The 22,173-nt window shown below is 35.8% G+C and overlaps 1 protein-coding gene across 1 annotated transcript in view; it reads right to left on the bottom strand.

The window, feature by feature from the left end:
* Window positions 1-22,173, bottom strand: part of PRKN (parkin RBR E3 ubiquitin protein ligase) — a 654,450-nt gene that overhangs the window by 440,376 nt on the left and 191,901 nt on the right. The window contains exon 3 of the mRNA XM_065731250.1: window positions 19,692-19,932. Within this exon, the coding sequence (XP_065587322.1) occupies window positions 19,692-19,932 (241 nt within the window). The remainder of the gene's footprint in view (window positions 1-19,691; window positions 19,933-22,173) is intronic.

Raw genomic sequence — 22,173 nt, 5'->3', positions numbered from 1 at the left:
ATATTCTGCAAAATATCCACAAGATAGTACAGCATAAATCATCATGACTGAATACTGCAGTAAAAAATAGCAGTCATGGGAAAGGCCCCAAATGAGACATATTGATGATTTACTGCAGAGTATAAATCCTGTGCATTAGCTTGCTATTTACTCCCTGCAAAAATAGACTACGTTAGCTTAATATTCATTTCACTTAGTTGTTTTTTTTTTATTTTGCTTTTTCATGAATATAAAAAGTACTCCCAACACACATCACTCATGGAGAAATTTGAAATACAACAAGAAAAAAAATTTATAGTATAATGAATTTGAGCAGTTAAGCAACACAGACACCCAGAATAACTTATGAAACATCTCCTACAGCATGGTTGCTGGAGAGGCAGAACACTGCAGGAGAAATGTGATTTTGGGAGAAAGGAGGAAATGAATATTTTCATCAAGCCAGGCAGCACCCCGTGCAGATGTGCTGATCTTACTACCACTGAGTGTAGTTACTTTACTAAGATAATGTCCTGAGAAGCATCACCAGGAGTAGGAAAGACTGAACTAAATATACAAAGGCTAAACAATGGCACAGTACACAATACTGATGATGAGAATTAAGGTCTTTACTGACTTGCTAATATCACTTTGAATTTTAGTGAGGCCCTTAGCTGAGACTGTATCCCCTTGAACAGTTTTACAGAGGAGAACTGAAAGAAGGGACAAAGGAATCTGCAAAGAAAAAAAATCAACTCTGATGTAGCAGCAGTAATAGGAATTGCAATTATGGCGCCATGCCAGTAATCACTCAAATGGCTGCAGCACCAACCTTACAACCTCATCTTTCCTCATGCAAAATTGGTGTATAGGTTTTCATACAGCTTCCCATTAATATTTTATAACACTGGTACTTAGCAAGAATGTGCAAACACAGTAAATTACTAGTGTAAAAAAATGGAAGTCCCTTAAGTGCTAATTATAATACATAAGGTGTTCATTAACACAATAAATAAATAAAATTCAAATTTTAACTACTGATCTGTTTGCAGTTACATACATCGGTAGATGAAGGACAATTGAATGTGTTGTATCTGCTCTTATTCTTTCCTGAGACAGCAATTTCAATTTTCATTTCCATATTCCAAATATCTGTATCCAGGTGTCCCTAAAATGTTTTTTGACCATCAATGATTCTCTCATTGCTCTGGATACAATTTTCAGCTTTCCCACACCAGCTGTTACATCAGTATGTTTTTTGAGATAGCATTTACTCTGCATCTTTGAGGATAAGTATGTTGCACTTATCCTCAAAGATGGTGCAACAACAGAATAAAGAAAATCAGTAAGTGCTTAAGGGTGTGGTGTCACGAACAGGGCTTTGGGTATTTAAGTCATGGAGCTAGTTTAGAGAAAACTAGTCTTCTGGGGGAGGATGGGTTTACTTCTCAGAAAAGGGAAAGAGCATCTTTGGCAGCAAGCTTTCCAATTTAATCAGGAGGACTGTAAACCAGAGTTGCCTGGTGAGAGGATCCTCAAATCACTCCACCTTCAGGCTGACAATGGTAATGAATGCCCTGGGCATGGAGTTGTATGACAGGCCAGTAAGACAGGATAAGCAAACTCCAATTGGTAAACCAGCCTTGATGGAAACCCAACTCAAATGCCTATACACTAAGGCATGGAGCATGGGTAACAAGCATGAAGAGTTGCACAGCATGTGAGTGCCTACAGGACTATGACGTTATTGGCATCACTAAGATATGGTGAGATGGCTGTCATGTCTGGAATGTAGTAATAGTTGGGTATAAACTCTTTAGGAAAGACAGGTAGCAAAAAAGGGGAAGGAGTGTTGCCCTCTACATCAATGACCAGCTGGAGTCCATGGAGATCAACCTGGGTATAGATGAGGATATCCGTCATACTTGAAAGGTCACGGTAGTCTGTTCCCACCAATTAGAAAAGGGGAAACATAATCCATATTTTCAAGAAGGGAAAAAAAGAATATCCAGGGAACTACAAGCAAGTCAGTGCAATCTCTTTGCCTGGCAAAACCATGGAACAGATCCTCCCGAAGGCCCTACTAAGGCACACAGAAAATAAAGATGAGGTGGTAATCAACATGACTTCACCAAGGGCAAGTCATGGCTGACAAACTTGGTGCACTTTTATGATGGAGTGACAGCATCAGTGAATAAAAAAAGAACAAGTGACATCATCTACCTGGTCTTGTGCAAAGGATTTGACACCATCTGACACGACATGCTGCTCTTCAAACTGAAGAAAAATTGATTTGATGGATGGATCATTCACTGGGTAACAAATTGGCTGGATGGCTGTACTCAGAGAGTTGCAGTCAATGGCTCAGTATCCAAGTGGAGACCAGTGACAAGTGGAAATCCACGGGGATCAGTGCTGCGCCCAGAGTTACTTAATATCTTTGTAGTTGACATGGACAATTGAGTGCACCCTCAGCAAGTGTGCAGATGACACCAAGCTGAGTGGTGTACTTGACACACTAGAGTGAATGGATGCCATCCAGAGGGACATGGACAGGCTTGAGAGGTGGGCCCATGCCAAGCTCATGAAATTCAGTAAGGCCAAATGCAAGGTCCTACTCCTGTGCCAGAGCAATCTCACACACACACACAGGTTGGGTAGAGAATGGTTTGAATGCAGTGGTGAGGAGAAGGATTTGGGAGTGTTGGTTGATGAAAGATTCAACATGAGCTGGCAATGCGTGTTTGCGGCCCAGAAGGCCAACATATCCTGGGCTGCATCAAGAGAAGCATGACAAGCAGATTGAGGGAGATTCTGCCACTCTGCTTTGCTCCTGTGAGACCTAACCTGGAGTACTGCATCCAGTTCTGGAGCCCCCAACAGAAAGGACATTGAGCTTCATGGACCATGAAGATTATCAGAGGGTTGGAGCACCTCCCCTACAAGGACAGGCTGAGAGGGCTGGAGCTCTTCACCCTAGAGAAGAGAAGGCTCCAAGAGGACATTACAGTGGCTTTACAGTACCAGAACAGGACCTACAGGAAAGCCGGGAAGGGACTTTTTCAAGACAAGGGGAAATGGGTTTAAACTGGAATAGAGTAGATTTAAACTTGCTATTGAGAAGAAATTCTTTACTGTGAGGGTGGTGAGACACTGGAAGAGATTGCCCAGAAAGGCTGTGAATGCCTCCTTCCCTGGAGGCCTGGAGGCATTCAGGGCCAAGCTAGATTGGGCAGTGAGCTACCTGGTCTAGAGGGCGGTATCCCTGCCTATAGCAGGGGGCTGGAACTAGACTTAAAGGTCCCTTCCAGTCCAAATCATTCAATGATTCTGTGACTCTACAAACAAGTATAATTTGTGACCAAGAAATTTACCATAACCTAAAAAATGTGCAATCAGGAAACTGACTTTACAAATTCGAATTTCTAATAGGTACAAATGTATTTTTCAGTACATGATCAGAGGTTGGCTTTTTAATGTCATCTCCAGGATGTCAAACTTAAGAAAAATCTAACTTAGAAAAGCATAAAACTTTTGTCTTTCATTTTATTTAGAAGTGATAAATTTGCAGGTAAATGAATCATTTCCATTCACATAAGTAAATTTCTCTTATAATTTGATCCAACATAGCAAAAAATCTGCTTGGCTATACTGGTTTACCTTAAATACACTTTGCATTTGTTGAGAACACTTATAAGACTGAATCTTTCAGGGAATAAATAAAGGAATGTCTTCTTTTTGGAGTCCAAGGAAAGGCATCTCCCATTTGTAGATACAGTGAATTTACGATCTTCTTTCTGAGGTGATCTGTTCTAGTACTCCAATATGTTTAAAAAAACACTATTTCTAGTTTTAATTATCTCTGATGAAATTACACCATAAACCATGTCTTTATCTACTTGCCACCAAGAACATGGAAAACAATTTATTTTCCTCCTCTTTGTATCTTTTTTTTTATTATTATTATTAGTTTTCTATTTCTTGGGCTATTCGATGTTGATATTGCCTTCTACACACACTTTTACCACACCTTCTCTTTTACACCACTTGCAAAAAAATTCTCTTGGAGTATTCTTTAAAGGGAGTTAAGTGTAGCTCACTATTCTTGTCATAATATTTCACCTGAAGTCTTATAATGTTGAGAACAATTGGATTCTGTATTTTTAAGGCATCTAGAAGCTTATATGTTTTTTTTACCAGTTCTTGTATAATATATTGCCTACCATTATGTGTATAATTTAATTGATTCCCATACAGTTTATAATCTAAAATCAACCTCCAAACCCTTGTCTACTTTATCTCTTAATCCACTCGGTATCTGCGTCGTAGATTACTGTTTGAGTGCAGTATGATGCGCTGCACCCTTCTGAGTAGTGCTGTGAACTTTTCAGAATAAATTTCCAATCTGTCATAATAGCTTTGTGTTCTAAGTCTGTGATCCAGATTGTTAGCATTGTTTTCTAATTCGATGATGTCTACAGATAATTTTTAATAAGCATGAAGTCTATTTAATCTTCCAGGTCATTAATGAGAGTAATAAGATGAGATGGGCAGATCCATTCAACGTGTCCTTTCATTTTGATCATGGACTACTACTTACTATTCCCAAGTTAGTTAGTTGACAAGTTCACAATAACCTCACTGTATTTTTATCTATATTCATGTTCCCTGTTTGCTAATGTCAGTATCATGGTAAATAGCCAAAGATTTTATAAAAATGAAATATGCAAAATCAACAAATGTAGAATCATGGAATGGCTTGGGTTGGAAGGGACACTTTCCACTCGATCAGGCTGGCCAAAGCCTCATTCAGTCTGGCTTTGACCACCTGCAGGAAAGGGGCATCCACAGCTTCTCTGAGAAACTTGATCCAACGACCCACCACCCCCATATTAAAAAAATTCTTCCTTATTTCTAATGTAAATCTACAATCTTTTATTTTAAAAACATTAAGTCTTGTCCTACCTCTCCAGTAAAAAGTCTTTCTTGTAGGCCTCCTTTATATATTGGAAGGCTGCAATACAAGATCTCCCCTGACTCTTCCCTTTTGCAGGTTGAAGAGCATCAGCTTCTCAGCCTGCCTTCATGAGTGTCCAGCCACTCTGACCATTCTCAGTTCTTACACTGGGGGCACCACAGCCAAATGCACATTTGCCTGTGAGATTTCTTATGTGGAATCTCTAATATGTGTAAATATATTTGTACATATATGATGCACAAACTTTTTCAGACAAAAGCTCAATAAGAATTCTGAAAAAAATATCTATTTTATAGTTCGCAATGTCAGTAGATAAAGCCTTTTATTAAAGACTAAAGTCTTAGTAAATTTCTTGATTGTTTTTTTCTGTCATGTTAATTTAGTTATGAACCTCTGTCTAGCAAAAATAATAAAATAAAATAAATAAAAATAATAAAATAAAATAAATAAAAATAAATAAGAATAAAAATAAACTAAAATGAAGATATGAATGCAAAATGCTCACTCAAGATCCATGCATGGATATGTCTTCTCATCCCAGTAAGACATTCTCTCTCTTTTTTACCTCTTTAAAGCTAATTTTCTCACAAAATATTCTTCAGAGAAAGTATTAACAGGGTTCTCTATCTTTACTATTCTCACACAAAAGAGAAAGTAGCATTCTCTGATGTGTATCCCAGTGTTCTGTACTGAGTGCCCATTTAGATTTTCAAGCTCTTTAGAACCTGAATTAACTCTTTTTTTTTCTGTCTTGTTAATGATGAACATGCTGTGGGAGCTTTATACGCATTAGTGATAGCATAGACCAATTATTTTGATATGCATGACCAGTTAATCAGGAAACATTGCTCATAATGACTATAGTTCTGATTCTGAAATCTCATATCAGTCAAAACACCCATTATCATCCATATGATTGTTAAAGTGAATAAAATCTGAATAGGGATATTAGAAGTTAACCTACCGTTTTCCTTTGTTTTAGTATAGATGATAATGATTACTGATTCTTTCCTGTAACAGCTTTTTAAAAGAGGACATAGCTATGGGAAAGTTTTTCAAAAGATTTAAAATTGCATAATGCTAACATTGTTTCCATTTCCACTATATTTACATTTAGACTAGCTGCAATTTGTCAAATGTAGACTGGCTATCAGAGACCTCTCAGATCATTTCAGCAATTTGTACCACACAAAGAAAAATACATATTTAGAAGGGAAATAAGTTTGTTTTTTTTCAACTGTCTTTTAAGGATTTTGCCCAATTCCACACAATATGAAGAAAAACATCTTCAGTATACATCCAGTAGTCTCAAAGTAGTTAAAGTTTCCACAAATAGCTAAACATAAATAAAGCATGGAGGCTTAACTTCTGAAAAAAACAAAACAACAATAACAAAAAAAAAAAAAAAGAGACAAGAGATTACTTTACATTTCCCATTTGTTTTCCAAAAATTTAACTTATATTCTCTACCTTTAATCTTTTACTTTTTAACTTCATCTTTACCTACGAAGATTTCAGAGAACATGACTTCCCCCCAAGAAACATATATGCAGACATATACATTTATAAAACATTTCTACCTGCTGATAATGATATTATTTCTTTTTGATGTTTAATTCATACCATGAAAATAGCTTTTATTTGACAGTTAGATTCATTTAAGCTAGTCGTGTTCTATTCTACTGATAAAAAAGGCACTTTTATGGTTTAATTCAATTCATCCTAAAGCAGATATAAAAAGAGATAAATATATTAGATAAACTGTGCCTAAAAGACTCTACTTCTCTCTGTTGCGAAGGTTTAGGACATCTAGGTCTGTTTCAAATATCTACATTGTCAACCTCTAAAATCATGTGAGATGAAAGTCCTTTGGTGATGTTGTACACAAAAACACTTTTTTTTTTCTTTGCCATAAATGTGACAAATAGCTACAGTATTCCTGCAGTAAAGATAACAACATTAAATAGACTGAACTTTGAAGAAATGCCTTTTCTACAGACTCAAATACAATTTGAGAATGTCTGTGTTTGTCAGATAACTAAAGCATATGGAAGACACAACTGTTTAGGAAGAAAAAGAAATGGATCTGTCATTATAACAAGGACTACAAAGGAAAATAAGATTTGAAATTTGGCTGAGAAGTGTTTACGTTATGCCTGTGTAAGTGATGAAATATTGGAAGTAACTGACAAAGATAAAAGGGGGGATGGGGGCATTCACCTTCCAGGCTCTCTCCCTCACGAAGAAAAGTTTTTGTGTATAGAAAAATAAAAGTCCTCTATTAATTTAAAAAATGTTTTCTCAGAGTAGCACAGAGGAAATTGTGCTAGGGCTAGAGTGATCATCATCAGAAAACAAGAGAAATGAACAAAAAAAACGGCAAAGTTCACTGGTGATATGATTTACTCAGGGTACTAAGAATGAAGGCCAGCAGGAAAAAAAAGACAATGAAGAATGCAGAAGACTGAGTGACTAGTAATAAATGAAAAATGAAATTCATTGTAGGTAAATGTAAGGTAATGTGCATGGGAAAAATAATTTCACACAGACAGTTGTGGGTTTGACGGGTTATTACCACATAGAAACAAGATCTTGAAGTTATAATAGATAGATCTAAGAAAATTTCAGCTCAGTGTTCAGTAGCAATCAAAAAAAGTAAATTGAATGCTAGGAAAAGAATGGAGAAAAAGTAGAATACATTGCTGTACAAATGCCATTACAAATTTCACAGAGTGTTCCATTTTCAAAAGCCTACTCTTTCCATTTCAGAGTAAAATACAGTAGAGCTAAAAAGATACAAAAAAAAATAAAAATAAAAAAGAGAGAGAGGGAGAATGAATAACCAATAGTATCAATACCAGAATCACTTAAGTAGACTATGACTTTCGGGCCACCCAGAAAAGAGATAATTAAAGCAGAGTATTAAACAAGTCTACAAAACCATAAGAGGCATAGAGAAGGTGACCTAAACTGCTACAGTATCCTAGAAGATATTATCACCAGACTGATTTATTCAGTATCTATGCAGTAGATTTATTTATGCAGTACCTATGGACTACCAATAAAATACAATATTAAAGGAGTTTTTTTTTAATCTGAAACGGTACAGTCGTCACCTTTCATGTGATAAAAGAGATGGAAAAAATCTGTTACCATATTTTACTGTTCCTTCAAAAGGAATGTAGCTTGGATCTGTAGCTAGTTTTATTTGTCCAACTAATTTTGACCAACCAGCTGTGATAGAAGACTAATAGGACAGTCCTGATCAGAACGATAATACTTTCTGTGCAACCCAGATCACACCACGCTGGAGGCATTCTGTGTTTCTGCTCAGGAATAAACCCTGTCCCATTGATATTTACCAAATTACTGGTTTTTTTTTTTGTTGTTTTTTTTTTTTTATAAGTATAGATATTTATGTACTTGGTTTTATTTAGCTCTGATCCATACAACCTTTAGCTTTTCTATTAAAGTAATGAACTGATGCATGTGAAGAGATACTGATAGGAAAAACAAAGGGTAGAAAATGTTATAGATGTATTTGGATGACTGAAACATTCTGGGAAGAAGTATTACAAGGAGTACTATAAGCATGAGAAGCTGCTAGTCAAAATAGACCTTCCATAATATATAGAAAGAATCAGACAGCAGCACTGTGTTTTGTTGGTATTGAACAAGATGGTAGGGTAACAGACATATTACCAAAGAGATATTTTGCATATGCAGTGAAGTTGATTGTTGGAGATGAGAGACAAGGATTCAATCAAAGAAATGTAAAAATAGTAGAGGAAATTAACAATAAAAAAATCACATTTTAAATCTGAAAAAAAGGCACACAATGAAGGATGAATTATAAGGAAAAAGAATATTCTCCCTGTCAGAATATATAAAGCTAATTTGCAGTATTATACCAGAGATGAGCTATGAAAACAGAATAGTTGGACCAGCCGAAGATAGAACCAACAACAGAAGTACTGGCAATTTTCAATAAGAATGCCACATCATGTGGGTTAAAAAAAGTAAGAAAGTATTTTTCATTTCATAAAGGTTGTTATATACTAGATGTCAGTATGTGAGGATTTGACCAGAGAGATCAAGATAAATAATATCTTACAAATTTACTTTCCTTTGATGAGTAAAAATTAATTCAAGGTACTTCAGCTCTGGGGAAGAAATGCCTTCATCTTAATCATCAATCTCATTCATAAGTGCACATATATTTAATAAGAATGATGATACATCTTATTTGTAACAAAGTGGTGTAAAGATAAGAAGCAAGTGAGTTTGGATTACTGGACTACCAAGTAACTTCAAGTTCAAGAGCAACCTTACATCACCTTACATTCAGAAAATTTTTTACCATGAGAGAAATAAGGTAAAGTGAAATTATTCATAGTACCAAGCCCTGGAATATCTCAGCATAATTAAAAAGCCTTATTCAGGAGAAGCCCTACTGTAAATTCATGTTAGGAATAAGATACTTCAACACAACGATTAGAATAAAGATAATGGAAATCAACTTCAACCCAAATAACTTCTCACCAACACCCTTGCACTTTAAAGTCTCAGCATCTGTAAAGCATTTTTGCTGCCTGTAAAAACTGATAGTTCCAGAGTAGGAAGGCAGCAAACTTGAAAATCTAAAAATAATACAAATTCTCAACTTCCACATGTTATAAGGAAATTAATTGGTCACTGAAGGCTCTTTGTAAAAAAATTGATGGCTTTCATAGAAAAAAAAAAAAGTATACAATATATATGTGGAACTTAAAATGCAGAGTTATATAATCCAAATTGCAAGCAAAAATTCATGACTGGATTCAGAGTAATAAACATTGATAAAACAAATGAAATGGACATTTCCATAAAAAGAAATAAATGAATTCTATGTCTTGAGGTTGTAGAATAATGTAGAACTCAGAATATTCTAGAATTCAGAAAACTTCTATTTTCTCTCTTTACCAGTCTCCTCCTTCAGAGACAGAAAACACAGGAATAGGACATGTAAAATGGCTTGCAGATTAAAGGCACTGTGTTTACGCACATGTATCGTGGCTATAATGCCACAGTATCATGGCGTGATCAGTGCATCATTTTTATGCAATGCAGAACCAGGACAACTCTGTAAAAAGTAGGAATAGATTTTAGGAACAGAAGCCAATTCAGAACTCTGTAAAATGTGTTCATACATGCTCTAAACAGAAATGCTGGATATGTGACAATATTCTTTGGCATTTAGAAGATAGTTTTGAAAATATAAACTCTTTCAAGAGGTTCCTTTATTTCTTTAAATCATTCAGCATAAGGGGCTGAGAAAAAGCTTTTCAAGGCTATAAAAACCAGGCCTACATATTTAAACTGTAAGCCTATTCAAAATAACATGCAGGTTTCACATATGCAAAAAGCTAACTTCCTCCTGTTGTAGAAAAAGCATAGGAAGCACAGAAATTATTTTGTTAGTCTTCGAATGACTGATGCAGACTATTCTATTCCTGTAACTCAGGATTGCTCAACACATCAGAAAATTTCTCAAGGTAATAGGATTCACAGTATAGTGAGCTCTGCTGCTTATTCAATATATGTGATCTGCCTATGATAGCTTCAGCTTTTAAGTGTTCTCCACTGCACTTTAAGGAGGCACTTTGGGAACTTTCCAACTAGAATACCTGTTGACTGGATCATACATACTGGATCATAAGAAAAATACAAATTTATTATTCAGAAGGAACAATGTTTCTCTATCAGAAGGAAAAAAGCTAATGATTAAATATTTAAAGCAACCCCAAATGAAGTTTATTAGAAGTTTTAAGTTTAATAATTTAACTAGATATCTGATAACATAACTTCTTGATTAATCAAGTAGTCCCTAAATGTAAAGATATGATCAAGTGAGACAGCAGTAATATATTGGGCCTGTAGAACGTATCTACTATGTGGTTCATTCATCTGTATGTTGTTCTCTGGTTCATTGACTTAGATATTTTTGACACTATATTTATAGTATATTCAAATGTTAATGAGTATTACTTATTCACTGTATTTTAGATAGTAAAATACACAGTACTTCTCTTCTCCAGAAGATCGAGTCTTATTATCTGTCTTCAACCTATCAGTTTTGGAAACTCTACCGGTGTTCTGCCAAGCAGCTCTACCAAGAAGCACCTGCTACCTTTCTGATCAGCATGTCACTGGACCAGTGGCTGCCAGCTTATCTCTCAGTTGTTCCAGCGGCACCACACCAATCAATTAAGCCAATTGATCTTGGAGAATGGTTTTGTTGACGTTAAACAGAAATGCTTGAGGATTATTTTGTACATTCAGCTTGAGATGTACTTTATACCTCTTAATCTCTACAAAAGTCTGTTCCCTTTCTCTCATCTTACAAGAGCATATGACAGCTTTTTTTTTCTTTCCATATGATCCATTTGACAATTGCACAAATGTATGTGCTGGAGCTCTCCTCTCTAGTGCTGAATTCCCAAGTTTCTCAAGTTGCACCATATTATCAAAAACATTCCTGCAGTCTCTAAAAGGAGAAGATTTTATCTTGATGACTCTTCACTTAATTCATCAACAATGATTTGATTTCTAGTGGATTCTCTTGTGCTATTCTGTGAAGGACCCAAATATTCTAGGAAACAGTCAGGCTGTTATCTCTACTTCTCCAGTCCATAACTCAGGCTCTTGAAGTACTATGTACCTGTGCAGGAGCTAATAGTTATCATAATAGATGAGAAGCATCCTGTATACTAGCGATTGGACTCACATCAGATCAATAAACATCTCAGAAGTAACTCCATTTCAAGAGTTTTAATCACAGAATAAATTGAGATCATCTTTTCTAGAAAGAAGATAGTATTCGTGACATTATCTTATATATTCTAATTCTTCTATGTTTGAAACAAGGGAAATGTGAATGAAAAGTATTCCAGGAACAAATAGATACCAATTCAGATCTAAAAAAAAAAAAGAGAGAGATTTCAGTACTCAGACTGTAGAGGATTGGTGGAGAATAAGGATAGCAAAATGAAATATGGAAAGAGATCAAAGAGAGCTGGCTTGAAGATATTTCATGTATCTATAGATTCTAGTCAAACACACAAAGACTGGGAGATTAATAATCATCTTTCTACTGCCTGTTCAAAAGGTGTTCTACTTTGTGCCTAGATGACAGAAAAAAAATCTGTTTGTTCACATTCATACTGCTAAACAACTCCACCTGAGAAACCCCTATTACAATTTAAGAAACACTATGTGTAAGACAGGTTAAACCTTTGTTTGAAAAAAATCTTTTTTTGCATCTCCATCTTAAATATTTCAGAATGGTTGATGTTACAAAGATATTACTATTCATATGTATGATATTGATATGTACCAGAGATTAGCTCAGCCATGGCCTATGTCTTATGTTCCTATCAAGTCAAAAATCACTGTGAGTAATATAACAGTACGGTTCAGAAACCAGGATAAGAAGAACTACAGAAATTTACAACAAACAGGGTTACTTGGAGTGTAAAATACAATATCCATAGTCATTATTCTGAAATTTTGAATTCAGGTTTTGCCCTTGCACATCTGAAGATAGTGGAGTTTTTTACTACTTACTGCATAACTTTCAGCATAAACACAACATTCTATTAAAAAAAATAAATTATGGTTAGAGAGTCCTGAAAAAGTTAATCAGGGTCTTCACCTGTCCATACCAGCCATTCAGACTTTATTGAAAACACTACTGATGTTTGCTTCAGCTACTCCAAAAGTAACTTGTGAAGACTGACAATGGTTGCAACATATAAAAATTTAGTTGCCAAGTGATTGTTGCCAGCTGAAAGTTACTTCCAGTAACATATACTGAGTATTTATTGTGTGATAATGCTAAAGAGAATCGGGATGAAGTAAAAGAGGATTAGAGTTCCAGGTACTTTTGGTGGTAAAGTGAACGTCTGATCTTTGTTACAACTTGAGCTAAATTATTTTCATAGCAAATATATAAGGTAACAGTTTCCTGAATCACATCATTACTGGTGATAAGATGCGGTGTCACTGCTACAAGCTGGAAAGTCAAAACAGCAGTCCAAGGAATAATAATATGAGAACACAAAAATTCAAGTTGCAGCCCTCAGTAGATAAAAGTGATATGTACTGCTTTTTGTGATAGGAAAGGAGTGGTCTGTCTGGATTTCCTTGAAATTTGACTAAGCACCATCTCTGACTGCAATATCATGATACTGACTAAGCTGAAGGTTCAGAATACCAGGGCCAGGCCAAAGAAAAAGACAACCTTTCCCTTGCAACACAATAATACCAGAGCTGTGCAAGAACCTTCACTGACTTCAATTCTGCTTTTCTGTAAACAATAATTAAAACTTTTAAATTAATTGCCTGTTTTCCTGCCATAACCATATTTTATTTAAAAAATAAAATAGCCCCCCCCCCCCAAAGTTATTTTTCTTCACATATTAAAAACAGTATATGTTTGGCACATTACTGATTTCTTTTTTTTTATCTTCTAGAATCTACAGAATTTGTTAAACTATTTGTTGCATGCAATTACTTACTAAAGATCAAACCTTTCTAGTAGGGCTGTTCTCCCTGCTTCCTTGCTGTGTACACAGAACTCTAAATGACATTAATGAAACTCAAATGTGATTCCAGAGAAGAAAACGTGTCTTAAATCTTTTTGAGCAGTAAGATACCATGCCATACAAATACCATGTAGTGCAAGCACCATGCCTCATAGTAGCGGCAACTACTGTTATTTAATTGCATTTAAACAAAACATTCTTCTTGTTCATGCCTCGTAATTGGACTCTGTTGTTTTTGTACACACAAGAGGTAGATTTTTTTTAAGTGTTATTTCCCTATTTTTCCCCATATCCTCTGTAATTAATTCCTGCCAACAAATATTTGGGAAAAAAATAATGTGCATACTTTTGATTAATAAACTTGGAAGATTTCTATCTACAAAAGCCACCTCCAGCCAGTGGCATAAAGATGCAAGTTCTTCATTTGTGGAAGTAAGCTCATCTATGCTGTCACCTATAAACAGACAAAACACATTCCAAGGACACAGCAGTGCTCTGACCGTACCCCCTGACACAGGGGAGTTAGCAAATGTTATTGGCTTCAATTAACATGAAAGGGCCTTTAAAAACAATAAAGTAATTAGACACGTTCAAGGGAGATAATTATGCCATGTAAGGATGAGCATTCCCAGAAGAGCTTTTGGCTCCAGTAAAAAAGAACATCTCTCCTCTCAAACGAATTTCATGGACATGCAAGGTGTGGAAAAATGGCACCATACTCATCAGTGTTAAAAGCATATGATACAAATGAGGTCTCCGGCATGGCACTGACTGCAATAAATTATCAAGTGTGTGTTCTGTTTTCTGAAATGGGCTCAATTTATCATTTTATTGAAAAGGTTCCATTATGCTAATGTCTCATAAAATCACTTTTTGCTGTTGCTGGAAGGTGAAGAGGGAATATCAATTTTTATGCAGAGAACTTGGAAGTACTACAGCAGTGAGTTGTCAATGGTTAATAACACTAACAGAAGATGCCATACACATATGAGCAAACTCCAAAGGACTTTGTAATGGCAAATTTTTATAACCTTACTGCAAGTAAAATAACCAGAATAATTCTCAAAAGCTTAATTAGCTATTAAAAAAAATAGGTAAGACAAAATCTCCCCAAATTGGAAAAACATGGATTTGATGGATGGACTCTCTGATGGATGAAGAATTGGATGCAGGACCAGGTCCAGAGAGTGGTGGTCAGTGGCTCCTTGTCTGTATGGAGATTGGTGATGAGAGGTGTCCCCCAGGGATCAGTGTTGGGAATGATACTTTTTAATAGCTTCATAAATTATAGTGACAGTGGAGTTAAGTGCACTCTCAGCAAGTTTGCTGACAATACCAAGCTGTGGGGTGCAGTCAACAAACCAGGGGGACAGGAAGTCACTCAGAGGAACCTAGACAGTCTTGAGCAGTGAGCTCGGGTGAACCTCATGAGGTTCAACAAATCCAAGTTCAAAGTCTGGCACCTGGTTTGAGGCAACCCCAATTATCAATACAAGAAGGGGGTCTAACGATTGAGCACAGCCCTGCTGAAAAAGAGCTGGGGTAGTGGTGGATGGGAAGCAGGACATGGGCAGCAATGTGCCCTTGCAGACCAGAAGGCCAACTGTATTCTGAGTTGTGCCAAAAGAAGTGTGCCTGGATGGGTGAGACAGGTGATCCTGCCCCCCTGCGCTGGTGAGGTCTCACTGCGAGTACTGCATCTAGATGTGGAGTCCTCAGTACAGAAGAGACATAGGCTTGTTGGAGCACATCCAGAGAAGGGGAACAAAAATGATCCACAGAATTGAATGCCTCTCCTATGAGAACTGGCCGAGAGAGCTATGGCTGATCAGCCTAGAGAAGAAAAGGCTGTGAGGTTACCTGACAGCAGCCTTTTAGTATCTAAAGGGGAGTTACAGGAAAGAAGGGGAGAGATTCTTTAGCAGGGTCTGTGCTGACAGCACAAGGGGAAGTGATTTCAAGCTCAAAGAGGAAAGATTTAAGTTAGATATAAGGAAAAAGTCTTTTACAGTGAGGGTGGTGAGGCACTGGAACAGGTTACCCAGTGTTCTGGTTCATGCCCAGTCCCTGGAGACTTTCAAGGCATGGCTGGATGAAGTCCTGGGCAACCTGATCTAGCTTTGGTGTTGCTGTTCACTGCAGTGGAGTTGGACTAGATGATTTTTAAAGGTCCCTTCCAACTCTAAGAATTCTATGATAACCAGCAACTGTTAATTAGTTGGGTGAACACTTCCCTCCCTCTTTTCTTCAGTTTACCCATGAATTGGCATTGGAGATTGTTTAGGAAGTGCTGTTTCAAAGGTCAAACTAAAGAACACCATTATGGTTTACATCAGCTTACTCAGAGAGTAAACTTGAAAGATAATCAGACAGTGCTTACAAAAAGGAATACTCCTTCTCTAAACATTAAATAATACAAACATTTGCTTTTCTTTGACGAATTGGATACAAGACACGTAAGTATTAAAAGAGGAAAATAACTAGGTTTAGATAGACATTTGGTCTGATCTTTTGTAATAGTTCTTTTCTAACTGAGATGTGACTTGTATCCATAAAACCTTTTATGCCATACATCAAAAAATAGAGGACTGTTTCAGAAAAGTTAGTATACTCTGACTAACTTTTAACTGAAAGCACCTCCTTATGAACTCATCCTCTATTATCCCGAAGTATAGCAATACAGCATCCACCAATAATGACCCAGCAAATAATTGACAGGTGTAATTATAATTATATTAGGTTAGTATATATTTTAGCATTTGAAAATGAGTAAATGAAGCTAGATCACTCTGACCATTGTTTCAATGGATCACCAATAAATATCCCTCTGAATCTCAGAGCTTCGAATATGGATCACAGTTTGAGAACTTCTGCAGTGCAGCATTTTCCAATCAGTCTGGGAACATTTTACACTTCACAGAAGCTCTAATTTGATGCAACAGAAATATTCAGTGATATTGATTTAAAATTAAATGTAATCTCACTGTACCATATAGAAAGGTTATTGTTATATTCTTCTCTTCATAAACACCTGTGTTTTTCTACTTTAGTTCTCAGACCTCATCACTTTGACTTGTGTGATTACAAGGCATATAGGCATTGGCTCCATAATATTGTATACTGACAGAAAGTTTAGGATATGTGTTCTTGTTCTACAATTTAAAATGTTTGGTATGTGTAATGAATGCATAGTACTAATGATTAGCAATGTTCCAAAGCTAACCATTAGCACAAACAGAGTTGTTAATATAGGAATTCTGTAAAGTTTTCTTTTAAAGTTTGTAATTGGCCTTATTTATCAGACCTCTACATACTCAATCACAGTGAGCACTGTTCAGTTGCCACTGAATTGCACATATAGTGTACTCATCCAGTGTGTAATGAAGATAAATGCACCCATACTTCTCAGAAAGTATTTGTCAAAATCAGAACTAGCATATTACTGTTGAATTGATACTTCGCTTTGCTTTTCTAAAATAAGTAAATTAGTTTCTTCCCACTTCTGGATGTAAATTGATCTTCACATTGATTTTCATTTCACATTTAAAAGTTTGTAAAACAGTGTATTTTAGAAACTCTGAATCAAATGTAAAATAAATCAGAGTGGCATAATGCATTTTAATCCTAATACAAAAGTAAATTATCAGTGTGCCAGAACTGAAAATATCATAGTGTTCTAAATAGTTACTTAAATGTTTCTACTGAAAGAACACATTGGTCAACTTTATGTGATTTACTATTTTTATTTCTACAGCAGTAAGAATGTCACTGAAATGGATATCTATCAAAAGAACTACAAGAACCATGTCACCGCCATTAAATGGTGGTTTAATATCTCAAAAAAGGCAGTGTAAATATACTGATCATTTGTTTTTAGAATAAGATCTTGATAGCTTTGGGGGGAAAAAGAAGAAAAAAAGAATCAAATAATGTGAATTAAAGAGAATACTAATTCCTACCCTCGAACTACTGATTTACAGTACCATAGAGATAAGGTACATTTAATTCATTAAATTATTTTATAATTAATCCACAAATGATTGCTACAATGATAGCATGTGAAAAATGATTATACTGATTAATTTCTCATTTAAAAATGTAGCAAAATGCCAGCAGAAAAAATATATATCCATGTCTTTCTAAGGAAATAGTAAATTCTTAGTTATTTTATTTTGTTGTACCAAAAAGAAAAAGTAGGTCACCGGAAAGTAACAAAGCTTCATGTCCCAGAGTGTCAATATAGATGCTCTTGTAGTGTTGGAGGCCATTTTGGATGGATCAATGTTTGCATTTTAATGGCACTCTCTAAAAGAGGGTAAGAAAAAGCTGCAGATGTACTTTTCAGTCTAGGGATATGCCACATGAAAACAGGAAGGTGGAGATGTCTAGAACTAAACTGAAATTGTAAGTGTTTATAAAACTGTTCACAAAAATCACAGAACTATAGAGGCTGGAAGCCATGGAGAAGATAACAGACCTTTAAGAAAACTTCCTTACTGATATCCTTGCAGGCAGAACTGTCAGTCATTACAGGAAGCTGTTTTTTCCCTTACAACAAAAAATCTATTTAACGTAATCAGAGGTAAAACTAGACCACATATTTTCTTAGTATGTTTTTACTCAGTTGTCCTGCTGTGAAAATACTTGCTACAACAGAAGGTACCTATCCTTCTGCACATAGCTTCACAGAATTCGCAGACTATGGAAAAATGCACTACACAATACATTTTAAAATGCTTTATGCATGCATAAACTATTCTGGAAAGTCAAACACTGCTATTAATTTCATGTAAATATCATATACAGTAGCAAAAAAAGCCTTAAAGAGCTAACACCATTGCTTTGCCTTAGATGGAAGGCCCATCCTGATACTCTGTGCCTACCTTATTAGATTTAAATTGGAATGCACCCTACTTATCTCATTATTCATGGAGAATGAGAGATGTGGATCATTAAGCTAGGTACTAATTTCTTCCTAAACCGCACTCATTCATCATCAGCTGGCAGCAAAAGGTTGATCAAGTCAGTTGTGGAACACTTCTCTGACCCTTCCCTTTTTTTATTTTTTTATTTTTTGGCATGAGATACTTAGAATAACTTTTAGAAAATTTCTTAACAGTTTAGTAGCTGTTCAGGTAGGCACGTTTAGTTTTGTGGTCAAGTCACTTACAGAGGTATCTCTGTATCATTTTTACAAATTCCCTTCTGTACCTCAGACCTCTGTGTTTGCTGCTATCATCCATACCAATTGTTCTAAAAATACATCTCAGATAGACTGCTACCACAAATCACCACTCAGAGTCTGATATTCCACAACATGATTTTTCTTCATTGGAGACAAACACAGTCTTCAGTAATGGTTAGTCAGACTATGTCTGTAGGAGAGGGTTACTCTGAGAAGTAGTAGCTAAAACATTCTTGTATTTCTTTCTGACTTGTACACATCTCTCCAGAGTCATTTTAATTATTACAGCACAATCCATTTGACAGTGATGTAATTTGTACCTCAGACCATTTCTCGTGATGAAGAAAATATATTCTCAGTAATAATTTGGTAGGTTAAGAACTACTCAAATCAACAGTATGAATCATCATCATGTTTTGTGCCAGCTATGTTTCTATAAATAAGCAGTCCATTGTATAGAAATATTTTTTATAAAATGCATTGAGATGAAAACATTACAACATATGAGGAATCAAACAGTTCCAGTGCAAAAGCTTTCCAACATTCTTGTAAAGGAAGCTCCAATTTAAAAAAAATTTAGAGAAACTATTTTTTGCTTCTGCTTTTGAGTGTATTTTTGGTGTTTTTATTGTTGATGATGACTTTTTAGAGATAAGAATAACAAAATAAATCACTGATTTTATCCACTAAGCAAAATTATTTTGCTAGAAGTTGCATCAGCTTTTTATAAACTCTTAACATAGTTGCATTTTTTTGTGTGCTTTTCCTCAAACAAATTTTTTGTTTGAGTATTGAAATGCCCTGTCCTTTGAGATGTTCAAGGCCAGGCTGGACCAGGCTGTAAGCAACCTCATCTAGCTGTATATGTCCCTGTTTGTTGCAGGGCAGTTGGACAAGGTGACCTTTAAGGGTCCCTTCATACTCAAACGATTCTATGATTCTATGTACCAAATAACTGATTTACCTGATTTTTCAGACAGGGGAGAAATGTTGGGTTCTTCGGTATCCAAAATAACAGCCAACCCTGCAGACAGCGATGGGAGGATGCAGGAACTGAGATCTACTCGAGTTAGACGACTTTCAGGCACTCTTTCCAATGTTTTTGGAATGCCACCAGCATGGTTATCTTCTGTCTCATCTTTATCACTATTCTTCTGTGGATTCTGAACAATATGAACAATGCTTTGCTGGACCAGGTCACAGTTCTGCAACACAAAACCAAAATCCCAGTAAATAATAATTAACTGTGGCATAAAGGACAAAATCCCTTTATTTCCAATTTGTTATTTGTTAAATGGTCTCCAAACCATTTCATGTTGAATTTCAGAGTGCAGTAATGGAGTTTAAAAGAAACTGACAAGTGTACATTGCGAGAATTAGGATTACTTGCACTGGCAAAAGGGTCACAACACTCACAAATTTGGAACATTTAACAAGCATGGTGGACCAGAGCAAACAGCTCTAAATAAGTCTGGTTTATTGGCACAAAGGAAGAACCCCAGAGAGACTACTCTTAAATTAAGTTCTAAGAATATTCAGCTTTGTACAGACAATGCTCAGACACTCTCTCCAACAGCAGTTTGGGGTCACACTGACAATCGTGGAGAGCTCATGACCAAACTGCTTCAAAGTGTTTCTGTAAATAGAAACAGGGATGATGAACACTGATGCCTATTTCTTCTCTCTAATGTAATTTTCAATTTAAATCTGAGTTTAGATGCAGTCTCAATTTGCCATTTCTATTCTTTATAAAAATGAAATTCAGCTGTTGTCTTCAGACAACTTAGAGAAAGCTTGTGGAAGATGTCATGTCTGCTTCAGTCTGCTACATTTTAGCCCAAGAGATCTTACACAGAGAGCAGAGGTTCTTGTGCAAAAGTTCTCATCAGAGACTATTCCTTAGTCCTTTCAGATCTTATGTCTTAGAAAAACTGAAGGTTTGACTCCTAGTTTGTATCTGAAACTCTTACATGTACATTTAATTGAAAAAGATACATTTACAGATATTTTATTGTCATTTGTAACATTGTCTGTGCTCTCTTCTACTGCTTTTTATCCCATTCTCATAACTTCTGTTCAGTGTTTTTACTTCAGTCTCATACATGCATTTTGGATAAACATACATGTACGTGATCATGGCAACAACTTATTCTTGGCTTTCACTTAATAAAGTTTTTACTTTTAAATGTTAGTTTATTCACTGTAGAACAAGAAAGATGATCGTGTTGCAGTTCAGTATTCTGGCATCTCTTTGCAAAAAAACAAGAGCAACCTTTGAAACACTAAGCATCCCTACTGTGATAATAGCATAGGATATAGGCAGAGGAAAGCTTAATTAGCAGATCCCAGGATAAGTTTTCAAAGGTAGCAGCTAGAAACGAGAAACAACACCCTTTGATTTGCACACTGAGTACACTAAGTATGAATGCAACCAAGCAGTAACAAACAGAGAAATCCCAAATCATCAGTTTTGTAAAGTTGTTTCTGACTACATTTGAATTGAATTTCGACTGGGTTTATAGAAGGAAAACATTTCTCAACCTTTGCAAGTGAGAAGACACTACAAGAAAAGAGATGATATCTTAATTGTGAAGTGACCTAGATAAGAATATCACCAGTTTGCAGATTTAGGATTATTCATGCTTTACAGCAGACTACGTTGCATGGACAGCAGATGGACTAAGTCCAGAGCCTTCAGCACTGAGAAAAAAAAAACGTAGAATTCAAATATTTCTGGACATTTTTAGATTTTGCTTTCAGTTACTAATACAACACAAATCTAAGATAAAATTGTTTATGTCAATGTCATTTTCATTTTCCTTATGTATTAGTTTTATGCCTCAGGAAACATTTCTTATGAGAACACCTATCATTAATAATCGCAGAGATATTGCCTTATCTGTTGATCCAAATTAATGCCTACAATCCATACTCCAATGGGAAATCTGTAAACATATATACTGCTGATTTTAAAGGTTCTACTCTCATGAGAGCAAAAGGAGGTAAGATGATCCAAGAGTGATGAAACCCAATACTAAGGACTGCTTCCTTACAAAGAGCAGCCTTTGTCCAACTTGGAGAAATGAATTCCCAACAGAAGAAGCAAAAATTTTTTTTCATAACACTTCAACTATTCACTCACAGTCATTTTTTTCATGCTTTATGGCTGGTATTGGGTATACACCCTAACTAAAGAGCGCTTTGGTCTTCTGCTTACTCCATTGTACAGATCTATCTATCAGTCTGAGCAGTAGGGATGGGAACAGCCCAGTAGACATCCTGCGTAGGATTCCTTTGTAACTTGTTAACCCTCTAGTTAAACCATGCACATGCACGCACATACACACGCACACAAAGACACCTTTTTTTTCCAGAGCCTTCCCTGATTTTACCTGAAGGCTTGTTTGTAGCCTCACTCTCGTGTGAAAATGGTCCTTGAGTTTATT

The sequence above is a fragment of the Cyrtonyx montezumae genome, unplaced genomic scaffold, assembly GCF_038088225.1.
Source record: "Cyrtonyx montezumae isolate F1298 unplaced genomic scaffold, pur_monq_1.0 scaffold_0, whole genome shotgun sequence".
NCBI lineage: Eukaryota > Metazoa > Chordata > Aves > Galliformes > Odontophoridae > Cyrtonyx > Cyrtonyx montezumae.
Note: the sequence above shows the minus strand (reverse complement) of the source record. Positions and strands in the feature narration are given on the sequence as shown.